This window comes from Rhopalosiphum padi, chromosome 1 (assembly GCF_020882245.1).
Source record: "Rhopalosiphum padi isolate XX-2018 chromosome 1, ASM2088224v1, whole genome shotgun sequence".
Taxonomy (NCBI): Eukaryota; Metazoa; Arthropoda; class Insecta; order Hemiptera; family Aphididae; genus Rhopalosiphum; species Rhopalosiphum padi.
Window position 1 is genome coordinate 8,398,262 of NC_083597.1, and position 23,042 is coordinate 8,421,303.

General features: G+C 27.1%; 1 protein-coding gene across 1 annotated transcript; it reads right to left on the minus strand.

Moving 5' to 3' along the window:
* Window positions 1–377: 377 nt before the first annotated feature.
* Window positions 378–23,042, minus strand: LOC132932060 (uncharacterized). Its single transcript, XM_060998253.1, has 6 exons — window positions 22,827–23,042; window positions 10,625–11,476; window positions 10,367–10,427; window positions 8,550–8,740; window positions 4,652–4,857; window positions 378–1,219 (listed from the first exon to the last, which is right to left on the minus strand). Exons 2-6 carry the CDS (start codon window positions 11,159–11,161, stop codon window positions 1,027–1,029), a joined length of 1,188 nt encoding a protein of 395 aa, XP_060854236.1. The 5' UTR covers window positions 11,162–11,476; window positions 22,827–23,042; the 3' UTR covers window positions 378–1,026.

A 23,042-nucleotide genomic window follows, 5' to 3' on the forward strand; every position in this document is an offset into this window, starting at 1 on the left:
TACGACTTTCTTCAACAAAATTGGCGATAAAAACTGATCGAGTCGTTCGATGTACAAGGTCCAATCTTGGCCGGGATTATATTCTGGCGCCGTGCCAATACTTCTCAACATAATGTGTGGATAGCTTACGTTTTCTGATTCAGTACTTATTTCGTTTTGGTTAGAAGTACCAGAATTGTTTCCGGGTGTTTTGTCTTTCACCGTGAATATATGACTACAACCATGAGTGATTTTCAATATTTATCCGTTTGGATCTTAGTCGCCACTGTAATGCCTGTCGCCGTGTCAATACATTGAGGTGTTACAAGGAATAAAACAAATAGTTTTTATCATAATAAAATTGTAACTTTATTTAATAAATAACATTTAATATTTAAACAGTCTTTAACATACTGTTGCTTTTGCCACATGAACATAATAAACACTTAGAACGTGCTTCTTATAAATTTAACGTATTTAACTTTACGTCAAATATCACAATTAAGAAAATATAATAATATTACAAAGTATGAGGGACATGAAGTCCATTCAAACTATACATTACAACATTTACAAATAACAATAACAGTAGGCAATCGAAATTTCTTGATGAACATTAAACTGCACTATGAGTAGACATAAAGATGGTTAATCTAGAAAAAAGTATATTTTTTTAACTGGTTGAGAACTCTTATATTTCCAGAACAGGGGAGATTTTATTGAAATTAGAGTCAGTAGTATTGACTTTTAATTTAAATATCTTTAACTAGATTGGATGATTAAATGCAATTGCTATTTTTGGTTACACACAGTCATGTAATTTCAGTGCTCTATTCATGATCTATATTTTTTATAATAAGATTTCCCATATTACGATACTGTTCCAACTTTATTAATTCTGTGATAAAACACTTATTTTTAGGAAAACTTTCTTTGAGTTTCTGAAAAGCTTGAATCATGTTTATTCTTGGTGCAGTTGAATGTTCATCTAGACATTTTGATTGAATCTTTTTATTGAATATTAACGCAGTAGTCGCAGTGGATTTCTCATCTTCTTTCTTCATCGACAACACCGCAGTTGACGAGTTTTTTTTCTATTGGTGCTGTAATTGTCATCAGCGGCACTGATACATTAGTTAAAAATCGCTTTTTTTTGTGCGATTTAAAATTAATATATCCATGTGCCGTTGATTTCATATTTTCTAGGTTTTTTAAATTGGGTTTCTCATTTTCAATGGTCCTAAAAATAAACATAAAATAAATAATTTACATGTTTTTAAATGATAAATGCAAATATACATTTTATTCAAGTACTAATTAAATAGTTATTGAAATATAATATAATGGTTAAAACGTTATAAAATATATTTAAGGAATATAATTGCAGATTAATACAATAATATATAACGCATTATTATATTATAATACGCATCATTATATTTATTATTACAGTAGGTATAATTTGATGTCGCTCACAAGTTTTTAGTATGTACTCGGTCTGGTGCGTGTCCGTTATCTACGCCACTTCGACCTACAGTCCTAATGTACTTAAATACGTAAGTCGGTAAGTAAAATTTTATTGTTATAACCTAAATTATAATAGTTACACAATACCAAAGGTTTTCTATGTTACGCCTATTATTTCGACTAAGACATCTAAATGTCTGAAACAACTTACCAGCACCCTCAAAACGGATTCCAATGGAAAAATTGGTTAATGATCTAAATAAATTTTCTCATCCCCGAATTTATATTGGGAGTCTATTAAAACCCAGCATAAAAGATTTGTGTCATTTGACGTTAACCTCGACCTATTATCAACCCAACGAACTGATGTTATTAATAAAAATTCATCATTTAAGATAAAGGTTGAAAAACTAGAATGTAAGTTGTTGGACGTCGAGCGTAATCTGCAGGACTTTGATCTTACTACCCAGAATAATGTTATTTCAAAACTTTTGGATCGCCAAACTAGGGCTCGAAATATTATTCTATTTAATTTTCCCAATACCTCTGCATTCGTACCGGGTCTATTAGATGATATTTCTTTTGTAAACGACGTGTTTAATACCATTGGTATCTCAGTCAACCCGGTGTCTGTACATCGTCTGAGTAAATTTTAAAACAAACTACACCCTCTACATGTTTTTCTTCTTAGCTATACTTAAATTTTAAAATTAAAAAAGAAACTTGTTGGTATGGATAGAATTAGTATTATCCGTATTTTATCAGACCTAATACTGCTACGAAGTAAATATATCTATTAGGGTTACAATAAAGAAAATACGCCGGTGAACATAATCTATTTATTAAATAAATGAACGACTTAAAAAAGAATAATAAAAAAAAGAATACCATGCAAACTATCTCAAAAAAAAAACGATCGGACATCGCACACGCTAAATTATATTTCAATATACAGGGTGCAACAGGTCTATTTAACAAATATAGTAACATTTATAATGGAAGTTTGTTAAATAGTCTTGTTACACATTATATTATTAAAACACTTGTGGCATCAAAACCAAATTAGATTTATTATATAAAGCCTCACCTCTGATAGGATTACCATTCTGATATTATATTTATTAATTTATTTATAAATTATAAATTTTGTAAATAAATCAATAAAAAAATTATCGTACTAACCGAAATCTAGTTATTAAATGATTTAATTGATGCAGAACTTAGAATTGACTCATTATTTTTCAAGTGTATTTAAACAACCGACTACTCAATATTATAAAACCGATAATTTTAATGATATACTCACTATTAATTTTAATAAAAATGAGGTTTAACTTATGTGAGGTCTATGAAGAATTGAATTGCTTCAATGCAAAACTTGTACAAACACAGACAAAACATCAACTATATTTTTTACTGAATTTAAATTTGTCTAAATTATTTCTTACTGTACTTATTTAAAAAGTCTTTATCATCAGGTATCTTTTCGGACGAATGGAAAATTAGCTTAGTATCCAAGGGTGATAATATTATTCAAGTAACATTGATGGACAACGTGGTTTTATATCAGGTAGATCTATAATCTGTCCCACGAAAGAAAGGTACTACGTATTGACGAAATTCTGTTTTTATTGCGCATCCCCACTCCACAAGTACCACCACCTAATCGGAACAGCTGCAACGATAACAGTCATCGGCGACGGTCGTTGTAATGTGTAAACCGATCGTTCGTGATTCATCGGTGTCGATAGAGCACGTGCCGACGGCCTGGCACCCGATCGTAGCTCAGCTACATGAGTTAAACGGTACCTTTCATTCGTGGAACAGACTATACAACTATAAATATTTTAATATTTCAACATTACATCTGATACGCATTTAAATAAGGCCACCAGGCTGACGTCGTACGTATTTATCGATTTTTAAAAGCATTTGATACTATCGATCATAATATCCTACCTGACAAATTACAAAATCTAGTTTTTCGAAACCTTCTCAGGGCTAGTCTATTTTATATCAAATATAAAGCAATGCGTTAAATATAAAAGCTTTTGTTCAAGTAATTTTATTGTGACTTCTAGTTCCCTCGGAGTCTCATATTTCAATGATCTTATTAATCTATTCATTAATGACATTCAATTTTCAAATTCGCATATATTTTTATTTGCAGATGATTTTAAAATGCTTCTTATTATAAAAATATCTAATGATGCCGCAATGACTTAAACCCTCTATATGTTTGACGTGACTATAATAAATTATATCTTAACACTTTCAATTATAAAGTAATGATTTTTTCGAAAAATCGATTCCCATATTTTCATAATTATTATTTAATTGATTTGGAATTAGTTTATGTTAACCAGAATAAAGATTAAGATATATAATTGACACATCTCACTCTTTTAAAATTAATTGCATACATTTACAAAGCAAAGCGTCATCTGTTAGGTTTTATAACCCGAAGCTGCAAAGACTTCAAAAATTTAATTGTGTTAAAATCATTATATTGCACTTAATATGTAAGTTCAATTCTTGAATTTAACTCTATTGTCTGGTAATTAAGTACAGAAGGTTTAATACAAGTTATGCAATCAATATAAAATCGATTTTTAAGAACAGTATACCTTTTAGATATGTTATAAGACAACCACACTCCTCACACCATACCAGCCCCTACTAACCTTTATAAACCTAGAATCATCAGAAACAAGACGAATAAGGCTAGATTTTTGCTTTATTTTTAAGTTACTAAATGAAAAAATTTTCTGTTCTAATCTATTAGTCAAATTAAATTTTCCATTCCTAGTATAGACTCAAGACATATAGTTTAAATGCGCCTGTAAATATAGATGTATAACACTAGTAAATAAGTATAATTTTGATCTTTTTTTTATGTGTAACTATTAATTGTTTTTATAAATATTTAAATTGTGTTATTTTCTTAAAACTATAATCTCATACAACAATTATATATAACCAATTAATTTATATTATTTAAATTGGGTAAATCACTGGTCTAAATAGAATATGTGTAAAATAAAATAAAATAAATTACGAGCTACTAAATCATTTCATTGCCAAACAATTTTGGCGAAAATGAAATCATTGGCCAAGTATGTCTTGATCATTAGTTTATATGTGTGATCCATACAAGTTTTTTTTAGATTTTTTAGCCATTAATATTATATAAACAAAATCTTACCTTATTTTATTGTCATAATATTTGTTTAATTCTATAATTATTGAAATTTTCATTTTTTTAAATTTTCGCGATAACCAATCAAGAAATTTATCAAGATTTATATTTTTATCAGAAATCCATTGATATTTAGACACACCAATTTTTTGCAATAAAGAATTATGATTTTTTTGAATTCCACGCAACTGATATTGAATTGTATCTAGTTTCTATAAAACAAAATAATAATTTTAATTTATTATTTATAAATTTTATTATCAAAAGATTAACAAAAACTTCATTGATCATGTAAGTAACTAACATAAGTAGCCAGATAAGACCCGAGAAGCAAATTTTTGCTCAGGTGGCACTTAGTTACTTAACACCAACGATGCGTGCAATTATAAACTCCCGCTACAGTCATAGAGCTCAGCAGGACTGTGTGTTTGTGTGTGTGTGTGTGTGTGTGTGTGCGTGTGTGGGTAAGTATTTGGTACGACCGGGTGGAGAGGAAAATAATCACATTATCAAAAAATCAGTGTTTTACAGTCATGAGGTATTAAAATCATTATTACCAGGAACGAACGGACGTAAAATGGTAAACGTATTTTATCGTACGAGTTCGATGTGTTATAATAAATAATGACGACAGTATTGCCTCAATTTAAAAGCATTTAGGATTTAATAGAATATAATGGCCTAATGGTTACTTATGCCTTAACACTTCATGTCTACCAATACATAATTTATCTATAGTACGGTCATACTATTAATATTATTGTTTATTATTATTATTATTATTACCTAAAAGAAGATTGTAATTTGTGGGTTTCTGAATTTAGGAAATTAAATAATATTAAACGGAATGTTAGATCTTCATGTCCACGTGGGAAAAAAACTAATTGTTCGTAATATCATAATAATCAGAATATATTACATTTACGTAACATGTAGTAAATATTCACAAATTTTCATGAAATATAAAATAGCAGGGACATTAGGTGTTTTATAATTGACAAGTATAGCGGATATTGAACCTATACTTAAAAGTGAGTATAAAATAAATATGAACAATTACAGGCTTATATCTATGTTAAGAAATTATTCTAAAATTTTTAAAAATAATTAATAAAGCAAGACTATTATCTTTCTTCGAAAAAAATCAACTTTTATCAGAAAACCATCGTATCAGAATTAAGCCATTAATACATTTAGAAAATATAATCCCACATATACAATTTGGCTTCAAGGCAGCTCACTCCACAGTAAACCAAATACACAGACTTACTGACAAAATTCAAACTTCATTTGAAAATAAGGATTATTGTCCTGGAGTTTTAGACGTGGCCCAAGCGTTTGATGTAGGTTGGCACAATAGCCATCTTTATAAATTAAAATTATTACTTCTAGCACCTTACTATCTAATAATCCGCTCTTACCTCTCGACTACTCAATATCTCCTTACTTCACAATCTCTGTCCGTGTTCCTCAATGAAATGATTTATCGCCTAATTAATTGAATACATATACATCATATATTCTAAAAACAGCAAATACAACCATAAGAACTATGTCGATAATACAGTTAAGCACGTTCGAATTCAGACCTTGTGCAAGCTTCAACCGATCTCCAAAATAACCTAGACCTAATAAACACCTGGACAACTAAGTCAAGAATTTTAATAAATTCCGAAAACTAGCCAATATTGACGAATTAGTCACTTAGGTCACGCAACACACCATCTAAAGTGCCATAGACGTGCACAGTGCTTACTATCAGATCCCCATACATGAAGATGAATGTCAATATACAGCATTTGAAGCAGGAGGTCGATTATACAAATAAAGAAGAATTCCATTTGGTGCAACTAATGGAGTGGTCTGTTTTCAGAGAGTAATAGATACTAAAATATCCCAAGAAAATCTTGATACGTATCAATGATACGTACCTCGATCGCATAACTATTTGTGGAAATAAACAGACTGAACACGATTTAAACTTAAACAAGTTTCTTATTGTAATAAAGAAATATGGACTCATATTGAATGAGGACAAAAGTCAGTTCTCGCAGCGTGAAATCTTACTACTTGGTCACCACATTAGCAATAAGCGTATTAGTCCAGACCCTTAATGATTAAAACCACTGTTGAATTTATCAAAACCTACGGATGCCTCATCTTTGAAACGATTACAAGGTATGTTTTCCGATTACTCTAAATGGATTCAAGGTTTCTCTGACAAAATCTGCAGTTTGGTGAACGACTGTAAATCGTTTCCTATGTAACCTATAGCAGCAGCTGATTTTGAACGTAAACAGGATATTGCTAAATCGGTAGTATATTCAATTAGTAATAAAGAACTTCTGGTAGTGGAAAGTGATGCATCTGATTTTGCCCTAGCCGCGACTCTAAGCCAAAGTGGTCAGCCTGTGGCATTTTTCTCAATGAGTCTCACTGAATATGAAAAAAGACACTCATCTATAGAAAAAGAAGCATACACGATTGTAGAGGCCGTGAGAATGTGGAGAAATTTTCTTATTCAAGTCTTCAAGACATTTCAAGCTTATAAAGTTATAACAGACCAGGAAGTGGTTTCCTAATTTTTATGTTCAGTCTAAAGCATTCCAGTAAGATAAAAAAATGATAAGATAACGAGATGGTGACTTGAGCTATCGTCCTTCAGTTACGATATAGTATACCGCCCTGGTAAGAATAATACGGTAGTGAATGCCTTCTCGAGAGTGTAAAAACATCAATAATCCAAATAAGCTTTTTGACCTTCACAAGGCAATATGTCACGCTGGTATGACTAGGATGTACTAGACTAGAAGTAAGAATCTACCATTTACTCTGGATGATATTAAAAGGGTAACTACAACTTGTCATATATGTGTTGAAGTTAAACCCAAATTCTTTAAACAGGAGGGCAATCATCTTATCAAAGCTACTTCGCCTTTTGAACGATTGAATATAGATTGCCCTCTAATACAAGCAATCAATATATCCTTACAATAGTACATGAATATTCTCGCTTCCCAATTGCTGTCTATGCCAGGACATTAATTCTATTGGCACAGCTAACACAAATACTTAGGATAACTCAGTGAGGAGAAGTACTAATAGATGCCCTATATTATATAAGATATCTGATTTGTACAGCTATAAATTGTACCCCACATGAACACTTCTTCCATTATCCTCAACGTTCTTTGAATGGGAAAACTCTCCCTTCATGTTTAACTGTCCTGGTCCAGTACTCGTCAGAAAACATGTAAAATCATCAAAGTACGATCCACTGGTGGAAGAAGTTGAATGATAGAGGCTAATCCAGGGTATGCTTTGGTGCGTTATAACAATGGACGTGAATCGACTATTTCTCTGAAAGACCTGGCATCTGTAGGAGATAGAAATCTGTTGGAAGAAAAGAGAGACAGAGAACATAGTATAAAATCATCAAGCCTGGAAGCTCCTGCATACGACTGTAGAGTTGGTCAAGATAATAAAAATATTGTTATTGAAGAACCTACCCAGATGAATGAGGGGCTAAATTATTTTAAAGAACCTAGAAAGTCTACAAGAACCAAAAATTATGTAAAGTATTTAAAAGATTATAAAATTAATTAATTAATTATTTATTTATATTATTTGTATTTATTTATTTTATTGTTATTTGTTAATGGTTAATTAATATTTGTAGGGGAGAATGTGGTAAAATAATAGTCATACTAAAAACTAATCTATAAAAGTTAATCATATATTCATATCACTTAGTTGTGTAAATGTGTAAAACAGCCTAAAGCTGAAGTACTTCCATGTAAAATAATATGTGTACGTTAATTATTATGTTTATTAAAGCCAACTTTACTGTGGCTCTATTGTTTGATTATTATACAACAATAGATACATATAATATTTTACATACCTTATTTAACAGAAGAATAGAGTATAATTCACTCATCCATTTCAAATCAAGACCATCAGTTACAGTTGGATCATAAGTCATTGGAATACAGGCATGTTTTACAAGATTCATTGTTAGAGCCCTTTGTAATTTTATTAAATTGTCATAAAAAGTCCAAATCCACAATTTGGGTATAATTAAGTAAGTTGTATCTAGAAAAATATTCATAAATATTAAATATATATTAAATTATTTGCTTATTAATACTATTTTAGATTTTTATAACTTGGATAACTTAAAAATCAATCAAAACTATTCGTGACTAGGTTTAAAAAAAGATTTTTGAATAAATATTTTGTTAAAAATATATTTTCTAAATACTAACTTGTTCTTTGTATTTAGTTATTTTTTTTTGCTTTTAATAAATTTTAATAAAATATAAGTTTCATACTTTCTAAAAAAGCTTTATAAAAATTATTTATGTTCCAAGACGTTAATAATTATTTTTGTTATGTTTGAAATTAATCCAATTATAAATTAAAAATGTATATTTGAAAAAAAATATAATTAATGCATCTTTTTTATGACCTTACTTAGAAATCATAGTATTTATATATATAAAAGTATAAATATGCGATAAAAATTAAACAATACTATTTTTAACATTATACTTAGCATCAGTATGTATTTCATGAGGTATTGAGGTTAATATAGATGCTAAATGTTACCAAGATTATTAAATGATATTAAAGGTTACCAAGATGTTACAAATACAAAACCGTTTATAATAATATGTCATATTTATGATACAGCCAAAGGATATGTTACTACCACCTAATTTATTGCAAGGAAATGGCCTTTAATAATTTTACCACTGCTTACCATTTATTATAATTTGCAATTATTTATATCCAGTACTTCAGATTTTATAATTTTTTTTACTCAATAATAGCTAATAGACATATTATTTAATATAACTTGATATGTGTTTTTAAGATAACTTGTTTTATTTTTTGTCTTTATGTCTCTACAATATATGTTACGTTAATAATTCTAGATAATATATATTTTAGTTATTTTACATTATATACATGACTATGCTTAAGTATTTATTAATTTATAGTAGGGAACTTAATAATTTTTTTATAATGTTGAAATATTAATTAAAATATAAATATTTACATATAAAAAAAACCTGATTTAGCACATATTCATTGAATTTTAGTAGTATAATAGTAACGTATATAATCTTTTAATAGCTTAATACCACACAAAATAAGAATTATAAATTTATTTGTGAAATAGAGCAGCGTTTCCCAAACTCTTGTTTGAGGTTGCCCAGTAAATAATATTTTTCCATTTCGTGACCCACCAAAATATTTATCATTGTGTAAAAAAAGCAAAATAAAACACATTTGAATGTCCACATAGAATTTTATAATAAAATTGAAGCGTTAATTTGTAACAACATTGTAATAATTAAAATATAGTTACTAATTATACCAAATTATCTAATAAAATTTAATATGAAAATTGTATTAAATTCTGTGACCCGGTATTATATTTTCGTTGTCCAATAGTGGGTCGCGACCCACTCTTTGGGAAACGTTGATAAAAAGTACTAAAAATTGTGGATATGACATTCATTGTAACTTCATGCTTAAAATTTAATGAAGTTACCATATTATTTAAAAAAACCTTGAAGACATATTATGTAGTAATGAAAAGCACATTTAAAACCCACCGCCATAGGTATTAATTTAATTAATATTTCAGTAATAGATAACAATAATTATTTTACACTTTTAAAATATGTAGTAGATATATGATTAGATTACCTGAAGTGGATTGTTCATGATTTGTTTGCTTTGTATTATCTTCATTAGCTATCATAATTACCTGAAAAATACATTATTTATGAACTAGAAATACTCATTGTAATACATGATTTATTTATGATGTTTACAAATAAATTATAATTAAGTAAAGGTATATAATTACATTTCTAATCAAAATAAATGTTATTTATTAACAAAGTAAAATAAATCATTATCAAAGCAACAATATTTAAAACAATAAGCAATAAAAATTGTTACCTTTGAATGGATTTCATTTTTTTTATGTAGTATAGATATCACATTTTCATTTTCTTCTTTGCTTTTTTCTTTTGTCAATAATCCTGGACCAGCTATACTTTTTAGCTTTCTTTGGGGTGGTATTATTTTTAATTTAATTGTTTCATTAACTTCATTCACCATGGATGTAATTGGTTTATATGTTATAGATTTTTGTACGTTTAATTTTAAAGATTTTGATTTTTTTTTTGGTTGCTTTTTTACATTAGTTTTAATATTTTTTATTTGTTGTTGTTCCACTTCAGATTTCTCAAAGTTTTGTTGGATTAGATGTTTATTTTGAATTTTTTCATTAGTTTTTTTCTTGGCTTTGGTAGTCTTACTTGAAATATTATTGTATACAGCACCGCTTCTTGTTATTCTTTTATTCTTCTTCTTCTTATTAAATTCAACTATTTTTTTAATTTTTTCTTTTTTCATTAATCCTAGACTAGCGAAAAATTTTTTTTTTGAAAAAAATTTTTCATAATGTGTAGTTTTAATATTCATTTCATTCATTTTGGATACAATTGGTTCGTCTATAACAGCTTGTTGCTAGTTTAATTTTATAGCTTCTTGATTAGTTTTCTGTTTTTTCACTTCAGTTTTTGCAAAATTTTGTTTGATTAAATTTTTATGTGATTTATTTAATTTTTTACCTTGTCTTTCGTAGGTATTTATTACACCTTAAATTTTATATTATTTGTGTAACCGTATTTGAAATATTATTGTATTGAGTGTCATACAGAATTTTTGCAGTAAATTGAAATAAATAATAAGATTCTATCTTAATTAATTATTATATTATTAATTGTAAAACGCACCAAATGATAACTGAAAAAAAAAATAATACTAAATTATATTATAGGATCAAGTCAATTTGTAATTTTATCTTAAACCATTAATTTAAATATATAAATATATATTATAATTTATAATTTAATAGTTTCGTCAATTTTATATACCTTAAAAATATAGTAACAATGCATAATTAATGAGATGGCATTATATTATAATATTCAATCTCATGAAATAATATAATATAACAATTAATAGTGCAAAATCAGTTTTTATCAGTTTTTTTTAATTACCGGTTACCTCAATTGTTACAAAAAAACATTAATTATTATTAAATACTAATATAATTATAAATTAGTAGGTAATGAAAAATAGTTATTTAATAATTTAAATTTATCTTTATTTTAATTATTTTGAATTATAGGTATACTCTCTAAAATATCTTTAAATAATTGACCTATTAAATTATCAAATATCATTGTTTAATTTTAATCAATTTCTATTTTACAAATAACTGCAGAACACGAATGACCATTGTTTATATTTTATATTTTTATAATATAATTAAAATGTTATTTGAGTTGGTAGATCTATGATGGATTAGATATTCATAATTGGATAATGGTACTAAAAATTATGGAAATTTGGCAAAGAAATGCATACAGTTTTTATGGACTTTAGGAAACCATATAATAATATTGACAAAGAAAGCCTACTGATTATTATGAAAGAATTTCATTTTTCTCATAAGTTACCTATTCAATCTAATATCAATTAGTAACATAGAAATTCAAGCGAGAGTCCAAGTTAAAAATACAGTCACTGACTCGAATACGATCAATATCGGGTTAAAACAAGATGATTAACTGTTGCTAATATTGCATAACATGTTTTCAGAATAGGTGTCCAGAGATAAAAATTGGACTATAAGATACAGCAGAAGGTTTATTAGCTTAAGTAGACATTTTATTGATAGAATTCAGATTTATTAAATAATTATTCAGTTAACTTGAACTTTAAACTGAACTGATTAAATAGTTGGTTTATTTAATATCATCATCTTCGTCTTAAATGATTGAGATGATCTGATTTGGAGAATAAAACAGCAACATAAATATTAAGTCAGAATTACTAAAGAGTTAAATAATTTGAGGCCTTAGACACCTGAAATTGAAGTGGTCTGGGCTAAGGTAAAAGGTATTATTACTGAAGCTGCAAGTATTCATCAAGAGGAAAGTTGAAAACAAAAATACACTGGTTTAATATAGTTGGTCAAGATGCAATAAAAAAACCACAACTTCTACAGATTAGAAATGCTATCAGATACAAGGGAGGAAAATATACAAATTTATAAAGTAAGAAACTTAGCAAATAGTATAGTAAAACGCTAAAAGAGACTAGTAGGATAGAAAACGACGAATTTTTCCGCATATATATATATTATATTATGAACAACTTTTATTAATAATTATTTTTTTTTTCGGGGAGTGGGTTGAACAACCCCCCCTACCAGGCACGCCCCTAATGGAGACACTTGGTTGAACAAGCGTCTAGAAACAGAGAATCCGAACGGCTGCAAGATGGCCGACTTTGTTATCATTATCAGCTATCACCGATTTTATTATCAGTTATCACTATTTTTATATTTTATATAGAAAAATGTATAATATTGACAATATCCTATACTTCACAAATTAGTATAATATTTAATTCTTTATGTATTGTGAATGAATATTCGTAAAATAAATTAGTATATTTAATTATTAATATATTGTAAGTAAATATAAATAAATTCAGTTGGTTATAGGTATGTATAAGTGTTGTTTTTTTTGACAAATTATCTTTCAAATTAATTGGGAAAAAAAAGCTTTTATAATGGATTCTTCAACTATTTAAGTAAAACAAATTAACTTTTTAACTAGTTTTTACCCATATTATAAGATTTACATATTCATTTATTACTAATACATGTAAATGACAATACAATTATAAATTAAAAATAAATCGTGTTGATGGTAACATTCGTCCAATCGTTCAAAAAAATAATATTATAATAAAAAAAAATCATTTGTGGTCCTACTCCAATAATAAAGATGCCACTATATTATTTTGTTCTTCCAGTGTTAGAACTTCTTAATTATTTTTTATAGTTGTTCGTTTTTTTTTTGGTTGAAAAAAAAACGACACTGAGGAATTATTATTAATTTATTTGGAGATTGATGAGATGATAATTTTTTAAATGGTTTTATATCAGAATTATTTTTTAAAGCCACTAAAGTGGGCATAACAGTTGCGGAACATTTTTTCAAAACATTCCAAATTTGAAAATTAGATTGGTTTGATATTTTTGAATTATTTAGTTGTAATATAATAGTAGACGTTTCATTTTCATTGTTAATATTTCTGATTCCAAATTCCTTATTTAATTCACTGCTAACTATATTATTTCTATTTTTCAGAAATAGACATACTAAATGGATATGCTTACACATGTTCCATTTTATAGCACTATCCATACAAGAACAGGAATAATGATGAATACATGTAATACATTCTTCACAAGTAATTTGACATTCACAATTTATTTCAAGTTTCTTAATGACATACAATTCATTTACATTTTCAGACATAACATGCCAACTACTATTATACACATCTTCCATAACCATTTCATGTGACATCTCGAGATTTGTCTTGTGTCGCTTACGTCATTCCTTGATCTTTGAGCACATTTTTCCTTTATATAGGACTATTGTCTCTGATAAATCGCATCAATGCATGCAAGGATTTATCAAGTCTTTTAACTTTTTTCCTTGTAAGTATATATGTTGTAATGTTCTATGCATTCTCTCAATATGCATATTTGTATTGATTCCAGAATGTATACGATAACAATAAGCCCAAGACAAAACACAATTTGCATAATTTCCTATAAAATAATTTGCAAATTCTATTGTTTCTTTATCACTGGACATACGAATTACAGCTTCTTCAAACATTTTTTCAAATACATTCGTATCAAGTTCTTAAAGTAAGGTTCTTAAAACTTTATAGATTTCTATCTGTTTTGGTTTGGATTTAATTTTACATAAATTTTTCCTCCAGGCTCGATCAACATGCCAATATGTACAATAAAGTCGATGTCTTGGACGATTCATTTCAACCACCCATGCGTTGTAAAAACTTTCAGCCATGTTCGACATGAAAATATTTGGCTGTAGAGAACCAATTAACTCTTTTATTTAAAAAAATAATATTCTTAAAACCATTTCATCAATTAGATTGCTTATCATGAATGAGCATGGGAATCCTTCTCGCATGTCATCAAGAACTAAAATGGTTGTTAAATTGAAATGATACGAGTTCATTCCATGGTTCTCATCAATACAAATTACGTCATTACCAAATTGTTCAAGCATTGATTTTTGATAGTTATTCATAATAAGTAAAAGAAAGTCTTCTTCTTTTAGTTCCGCTAAATTCTCATCAATTCTACCTTGTGATTTATAATACACTAAACTGAATTTGTCATCAGTTTTCAAGTTATAGACCCAAGCCTCAACACTTGTAGCATCATTAGAATGGCGTACAGCTTCATTGTTAAGGTTATAAGATGTTTCAATGTTGTACAAATTCTTTTTAGTTAACAAATGGGTTCTTTCTAATTTATATTATATTCGATATATTATCCCAAATTTCATCTAAAATCTGTTCAAATGGAATATGTTGTGAAATTTTACATGCTATATCATTCTTTGTTACTTTGTCTATTGATAAGTGCCCTAATTCACTTACATGCCCTATGTGGTTACCATTGTATTTAATAGTACATTTTTTAGTCAATTTCGATACTATTACATTAATGCTTGCAGGACAGTAACCGTTAATTTTGTTACTACCTTGAGTTTTTACATGGCGTTGACCTAAGCTTTTTAAAGAAAAAACCCATTTCTATTATATTTATAATAGCTGTAAATTTGATTTTCAGAGGAACCACAGTTTTTAACAAAATATGATCGAGTAGAAACTTGAATTTCGTGTTTCCAACTTTCAAATTCATCAACATTCTCAAATTCCAATTTAATAATATTTTGTGGAGCATTGTGGTCCTTTGAATAATGTTCATCCATAATTTTATATGGAGCAGTAAATGAGCAGAAAGTACATGGGACCAATATTTCTATTGCTTTAGTAAAAGCATGTGCAATTCTTTTATGTTCCTTTAGATTTTTTTCGTGGCAATATGATTTTGAACAAAGGTCACACGTAAATGTGTACAAGTCTTTATTTTTTTTCTCTATTAGTGGGTGCTATTTCATCTACTTTTAAAAGAGGGTGATTTTTTAATATATGAGCTCTCAATTTTTTAAAAATTTAAATTTGTTTTCACATTCAATGCATTTAAATTCATTAGCTTTAGACATGTTTGAAAATAAATCTAATAAGTGAAAAAAAAAGAATATATTTTGTTCTTTTTAACAGAAATACAGAATTCACAACATGAAAAAATAAAAAATAATTTACTTACTTAATAATTTACTTTTATTTTTTTTAAACCTTATAAAAACTCGTGTCAAAAAAGCAAGGTATTGAACCGAGTACTAATAAAACTAACTGTATACTATATAGTGTCTATGCCCTATAGGCTATAGTAACTGGTGTCAAAAAAGCATTGCATTGTACCAAGAACTAATAAATTTAATTCAGTAGATATTATTTTATCTTAATAATGCATTAAACTTCATGGTCAGTTAAAATAAAGATTAGTTATCTTTGTTAGATTTCAGTTCTTTACAAAATTGTAAAACTATTTATAAGCCATCTGTAAAAATGAATTGATGCACCTATTTCCGGTTTCTTTTATAAATACTATTTGTTTAATATTTTTGAAATAAGAAACCAAAAATTGATTAAATTAAATTCAATGAATAATAAAATTATATTTGATCAATATTAAAAATTAAATACTAATTTATTAAGTATGAAATATTAAAAATGTATTTACATTTCATTTAATACTATAGTACATAGTACATACTTTTTATTTATAATATAATATTTATTTTGTTAATATTAATTCACAATACATAAAGAATTAAATATTATACTAATTTGTGAAGTATAGGCATATTGTCAATATTATACATGTTTCTATATATAATATAATAATAGTGATAACTGATAATAAAATCGGTGATAGCTGATAATTATAACAAAGTCGGCCATCTTGCAGCCGTTCGGATTCTCTGTCTCTAGACGCTTGTTTTGGTTGAAGCATGCAAAATGCCTTAACGAAATTAAGGAAATAAAATAGAAAAACTACTCTATAACATAAATATAGCCCACAAATTCAATTTAAACCAGATAAATAATTTTGAAAACAAATTAATTAATGGAATGTCCAAAAATATTTCACTAATTAAATAAAATACTATTATTGATACCATTAAATGCATAGAACATAGCTAATCATAAGGATTGAAAATAATACGATTAATGAATGCTATAGAATAAAAATCATAGCAATAAACTAGTTGTTATATTTACTGGACATATTTATAAAGTTTGCTTACCCAACAGTAGAAGAGTCAAAGAAATCTTTCAAAACGACTGGTTGTAATATTGGAAGTGGAAGTGTTGACCGGCCAGATAACCACAAAAGACTATACAAAATTCGCATAACGGCAACCAATACAACACATGCGATGCGTGGCGGTGAGCGGGAGAAGCGTCGGCGCTAGGTAGACAAAAGCTAACGACTGACCGCCGCGATCCAAGCGGATTATTTATTGTAGTGGTTATCAAAATAAATTATTTATGCTGTGCCGCCGCCGTTCCGGAACGCAATAATAGAATGAGAACCACTGTCTACACAGTGGGTGAGGTTCGGGGTACGACGACGGCCACCCGCCAGTTTTCGTGTCGCCGACTATACCAACTCTACTTCCACAGAACATGGAGCCAATGGCTTGATCGGGGCACAAACACAAATTTTCATAGAATACCTCCAGTACATATACGAACTCAACAACCTGAGACCCTAGACACAGCACTCGGACCGAACGCAGACACCATCAACCAAGTATTAATATTTAAAAAAAAACCAAATAGTACAATTTAATCTAAAAAACATAATTTAAGAAACCTCATACATATATAAAAAAATTGTAATTGTTAGAATGACTAATATTAATTGAAAATCGATAATAATAAAAAAAAACTATTAATATATGTACTACAAAAAACACTTTTTGTAAACTTTTTGTAAAAAAAAAAAAACTAAAAACTGAATTATCTGTACATATATAAATTAAAAAACTATCTAGTCAATGCACAGGAAATATTCTTGTTTATTAAATATATCATAGATGCCTTTGACTCAAACTGAACCAGAGTCGTAACTGTGGAAACATCTTTGTTCCTATATTGAAGTGACGGTCCCTTAATGGTTTCTTTATTTGTGATTTTGAGTATTTAATAATTATTTTACATTGAATGTCTTTACTTCAGATGTTATGGATAGCCAATAAAACAATCCCCTGGCTAATTTATATATTTTAGTAAAACCTATATGTTTTTCATATAAAAAAATAGCAACCTTATAATACAAACATGAAAACATGAACAGTTATTAATAGTACAATTTATAAAAATAGAGACAAATTTAAGTGAAATTGTCACTAATAACAATTGTACAGTTATAAATAAGTTTCTAATTGCTAAAGAACATTATCAAAATTTTACTAAAGCAGGTTACTCTAAAGCTAATACAATTAAGGCAATACTTTTATTGATTAAAATTAGCATAATTAATTTATTCCATCTATTAGAGTAAAATTACCTTTTACAAAAATTATATATAATAATTTTAAAGGTTTGATACATCAATTTTAATTTTATTATAATTTATCTTTATATTACTTTAAAAATAAAATAGTTAATTTAAATGGAAATTATTCAAAGATAATACTTAAATAAATTTACATGTCAAACCCTCAAAAGTATTATTCTCTATATTTTTATAATGGACGATTATATTTTAAGATTACTCAAAAATATTAAAAAAAAAAATGATTTTGCATTAATACATTTTGTGTATATTGTGCATGGCCTAGGCAGAGCAAACAGTGTCGATAGCTCTTAACTTATTTAAATACATCAACAGACAAAACAATTAAACAGTTAGACTCATTAGACATCAACATTTAATGTTGATAATGATAATGGAGACAAATGTAGAGTATTTGTTATCTTATTATATTTATATTTTATACTTGTTTTATCTATTTATTCATTTTATTTTACCTGTTAACTATATCATATGAAAATACAAATAGTAATCCATTTGAAAATAGCTTTTGATCCTATTGATCAAGATATAATGATTAAAAACTTGAATATTGTAGAATTTGAGGATTACTTTTTGAATTATTCAAATCATACTTTTTCAGTAGTTCAAAAGTAGTTAGAATAATAAATAATATTTTTAGTAAATAAAAAAAACTATTAACAGTGTTTACACGTCATGGTATAGCTTTAGGGTCAGCATTTTTTTAAATTTATTTAAATGGATTATTAAATCTAATTTTGATAGTAAGATAATTTGCTTTGTTGATGATACTATGTTAATTTTTAATTAAAACTCCATAGATAAACTTTGCGATACAGAAAATAAAGGTTTAAATTTAATTAAGTAAAAGTTGGACAATTACTCTCTAGGAAAATCAAGATAAATCTGTTATTTGCATTAGTAAATTAAATATTAATATATCCAAACATAAAATGTTCTATATAACAGGCAAATGTATTTAAAAATAATTTAGTTCTATAAAATACTTTAATATTTTTAATAATGAAATTTTATTTTTATTATAATTGTTGTTTATTTTTGTTTTGTTTGAACTCCTACTCACACTACAGCAATCTGCTATAGTGAGTAGACCAACTGATGTGTGTATTATTAATTATTTTGTAAAAATATTGAAGTTGATAAATAAATTTAAAAAAATTAATAAATAAATACACTAAGGTTCTCTTCAAAAGTGTGGGTTTGGATGTTTGTATTTATAATTAAATAATCTAATATATGTATATTTTATAAACAGAATAAAAAAAAAAACAGATAGGAATGTAAAATCAATAGTGCCTAGACTATACATCATCAAGTATCTAACTGAATTAATTAATACGTAGAAGAGACATCTGACACAGCTTTAGATCCTAAAAGTAAGATCTAAGGAGTCTTTACAGTTATTAGTTACAAACTAATTAGAAAGTTATGAGTTTATTCTTCTTTTGTTATTTTTAAAATCATTTACCTTTACAGTTAAAAAAACATAAAAATGAAAGCCAATGAAATTACAGATCATATAAATATTAACAAATAACAAAAGTTATAATGATTCAAATGATAATGCCAAAAATAATTGGAAAATGCATTTTTACAGAGATACTGAGAGCAAACAGTTTATTAAAAATTGTTTTGGCTATAATTTTACGTCAAAACTGTTTGATGTTTATTAAAATGCTTGCAACTATCACTAACCATCGTTTTTAACAGTTAAATATTTTTGATATCTCTGATAATACATTATTAATACAAATCTTTTTACGGATCATTTGGTAATGAACAAACTTCATATGCTGTATCATTCAGAGTTGGGTAAAATATTATCCAAATAATTATTCAAATGATTTTCAAAACATAATGCTAATACAAAATACAAATATATTCAAATTCTTTACTTTCTAGTTTCTTCTTTAGATAGTTCTAAATTTGTTTCATTTATAGTATTATTAGTATTTTTCTATTTGTTCCAAATAAAACAAAATTTACAACCATGAACTTAAAATACAATGCCACCTATTGTTTTTTAATACGTAAATGTTTTAATTACCAAATTACCAACCATATGTTAACTAGGATAAAATTACTGAAAACTATTTGAATAACTATATTTAAAAAGTAGTCAAATAATTGTGAAATAATCATTTGAATCATTTTTATTCAAATAATATACTATCTAAATACAATTGTATATGAATGACACCCTACTCTGGTATCATTAAACAATCAATTAACAATAAGTTAACCATTTACTATTGTTACCTCTGCACAAAATCGCTTTAAATTTTAGATATTTTATTTTCATAATGTGATATCTGAAAGGGCTTTATTTTCATTATTATGAAAGATTTATGCAATTGAGAATGGTAAGTTTCCCTGGCACCACAAAATTCAAAAATCTACTTTTTTTTTGCAAAGAATGTATTATAAAGACAGTTTTGACTATTTATGCATGAAATTGGAGAAGAATTTAAAGTGACTCTCAAATAATTATATAGAATAAAAAAAGCTTTGCATTTATTATTTGATCGGAACTAGAAATTCATTTCACTTTTCTAGTCAGTAAAACTTCTATTGTGTTAAATTTAAATTATCAATAAAAAAAATCGTAACACCTGCATCATAAAATCATAATAATAAGAACAGTTATAATAAAGCAATATATTATAAATAGTGTACGGATGTTGTAGTACTGTAAAAGTAAAATTAGTATAATTGATTGTAGTAATACACTAAAAAATACCAAAAATTGCACTAAAAATAACAGTGTTTTGTTATAAATGTTTTAAATTTTTGTTATAATCTAAAATTCTACCAAATATATATATATAAATATTTTATAACTTTATTATACATCATAATCATGTCATCACTATATCATCATATTATATATCACTGTGTTTCACTATAAATGTTTGTTTTAAATCTTCGAAATCGAATTTTTTGATTTGGAGCTAATAAGGTTTTACATCTCAAAAAACTTCATTCCACGTCTGATGATATAAGTGGAGCGTATTTATAATAAGATAAATTGTTTACTTGTCCAGTCAGTATATCATTGATTTTAATAATGGTTTCAATTTCAGTATTCTTTTCAGAGTGGTTGAAGAACAAATTAAAACAATATAACTTATAACTATCAACTAGTCTCATGTCACAAATTATTTTTGTGTTATATTAAATACCTATTAACTTTAAATAATCTTTATTTTATAAGATAATATAGATGTTACGACGGTTCAATGTTGACTATAACTAAAAAAGGTGTATAAATGAGTAAGTTCAATATAAATCCAAATATTACAAAATATGCAAAAAATTTCACTTCAAACTTTTATATTTTAGTTCGTACTTACATGACACGCATTTCAAATGTACTTAGCAATAAATTGAAAAATTAGGTAGAAAAAAGTTACAAATGCAACAACAACCGTGCCCTAATTATAATTTATACTATGTATATTATTATGCTTGGGTGATATAAAATACATAGACATATTAATCACAATATACATTGGACAAAACGTGCAAATCTAGTGTAAGTGAACTAAAATTAGTGCCTTTATAAATTAATAATTTATAGTTTGAAACGTGTCTTACTTCTTATTCTTATCTATACAATAGATTAGGTACTTATACTTTTATTTGTTTGCAATAATTTATTTAAAAAACAGTGCCCAGTGGTGAATTATGTATAATAATAATAAGTAAAATATTCTAAGAGAATGCTGTTTAGATAATTTTGCACTACCTGTCAATACCTTAGCGCATGCATATGGTGATATCTAATATCTATATATTATACAGACATTAAGAGAGCGTCATACCCACACGTATTTTCTCCGTTATACAAATACGTAACATGGTAAATTTACGCTCAGCAGATCACGTTTAGCTCTGTGATTTTAAAATTAGAGTGAATTGACCTATTATGAAACTTGATGGTAAGAACATTATTTGTGTTTGTATGTTGGTTTTTTACGATTATTCAGTTTTTAAGTGAGTTATGAGCATTTTTAATTTACACTATATTATATATACGTATAACTTGCTAAAAATTGATCTATTGTAAAAAACCAAATACAAACAAACATAATGTTCTTACCATCAAGTTTCATAATAGGTCAATTCACTCTAATTTTAAAATCACGGAGCTAAATGTGATCTGCCGAGAGTAAGCGTTAATTTTCCATGTTGCGCACTTGTAATACAGACAACACATGTAGATCCTCTTAAATTGTGATAAGTCTAAGTAATATTGTGTGTAGTAGCAAAATTTACAAAAAATATGGTATGGCTCGATCAACAATGTGGCGTATACGGTACACTACATACCTACCATCTACGTGGACCATAAACGCGAGGGCAAGAATTTGATGGCATCCAAAACGAATATATTCAATATACTTTACACAACAATTGTATTAGGACTTATCGCGTTACAAAAAAATGTCTACAATACTGTAGCCTTTAGCAGCAATGCGAACAATAAAGAACGACATTGCCATATCAAATGTATAATAAACATTGAATACTTACAATATTTCGTGTTTATAAAAACAGCGAAATCGAGTGGAGCAAGCAACCATCAATCGTGGAACATTGTCGCGAATACTAAATGAACAGCAATAAATGACATAAGTACTGGACGAACAAACGTCAAACTCATACTAAAATGTGATATGAAATAATGAAATATTGATAAGTAAGTCCAACTCAGTAGAAATTATGAGGAGTGACGACTGACGACAGCGC

Bases quoted from the DNA above. Each gene is read 5' to 3' on its own strand.
- LOC132932060 (XM_060998253.1), bottom strand. From the start codon at position 11,161: ATGAATGAAATGAATATTAAAACTACACATTATGAAAAATTTTTTTCA. The intron at 8,741-10,366 runs GTAATCTAATCA...ATATTTTTCTAG, and splicing joins TCATGAACAATCCACTTCAG to ATACAACTTACTTAATTATA. The intron at 4,858-8,549 runs GTATGTAAAATA...TTTGTTTTATAG, and splicing joins CTATTCTTCTGTTAAATAAG to AAACTAGATACAATTCAATA.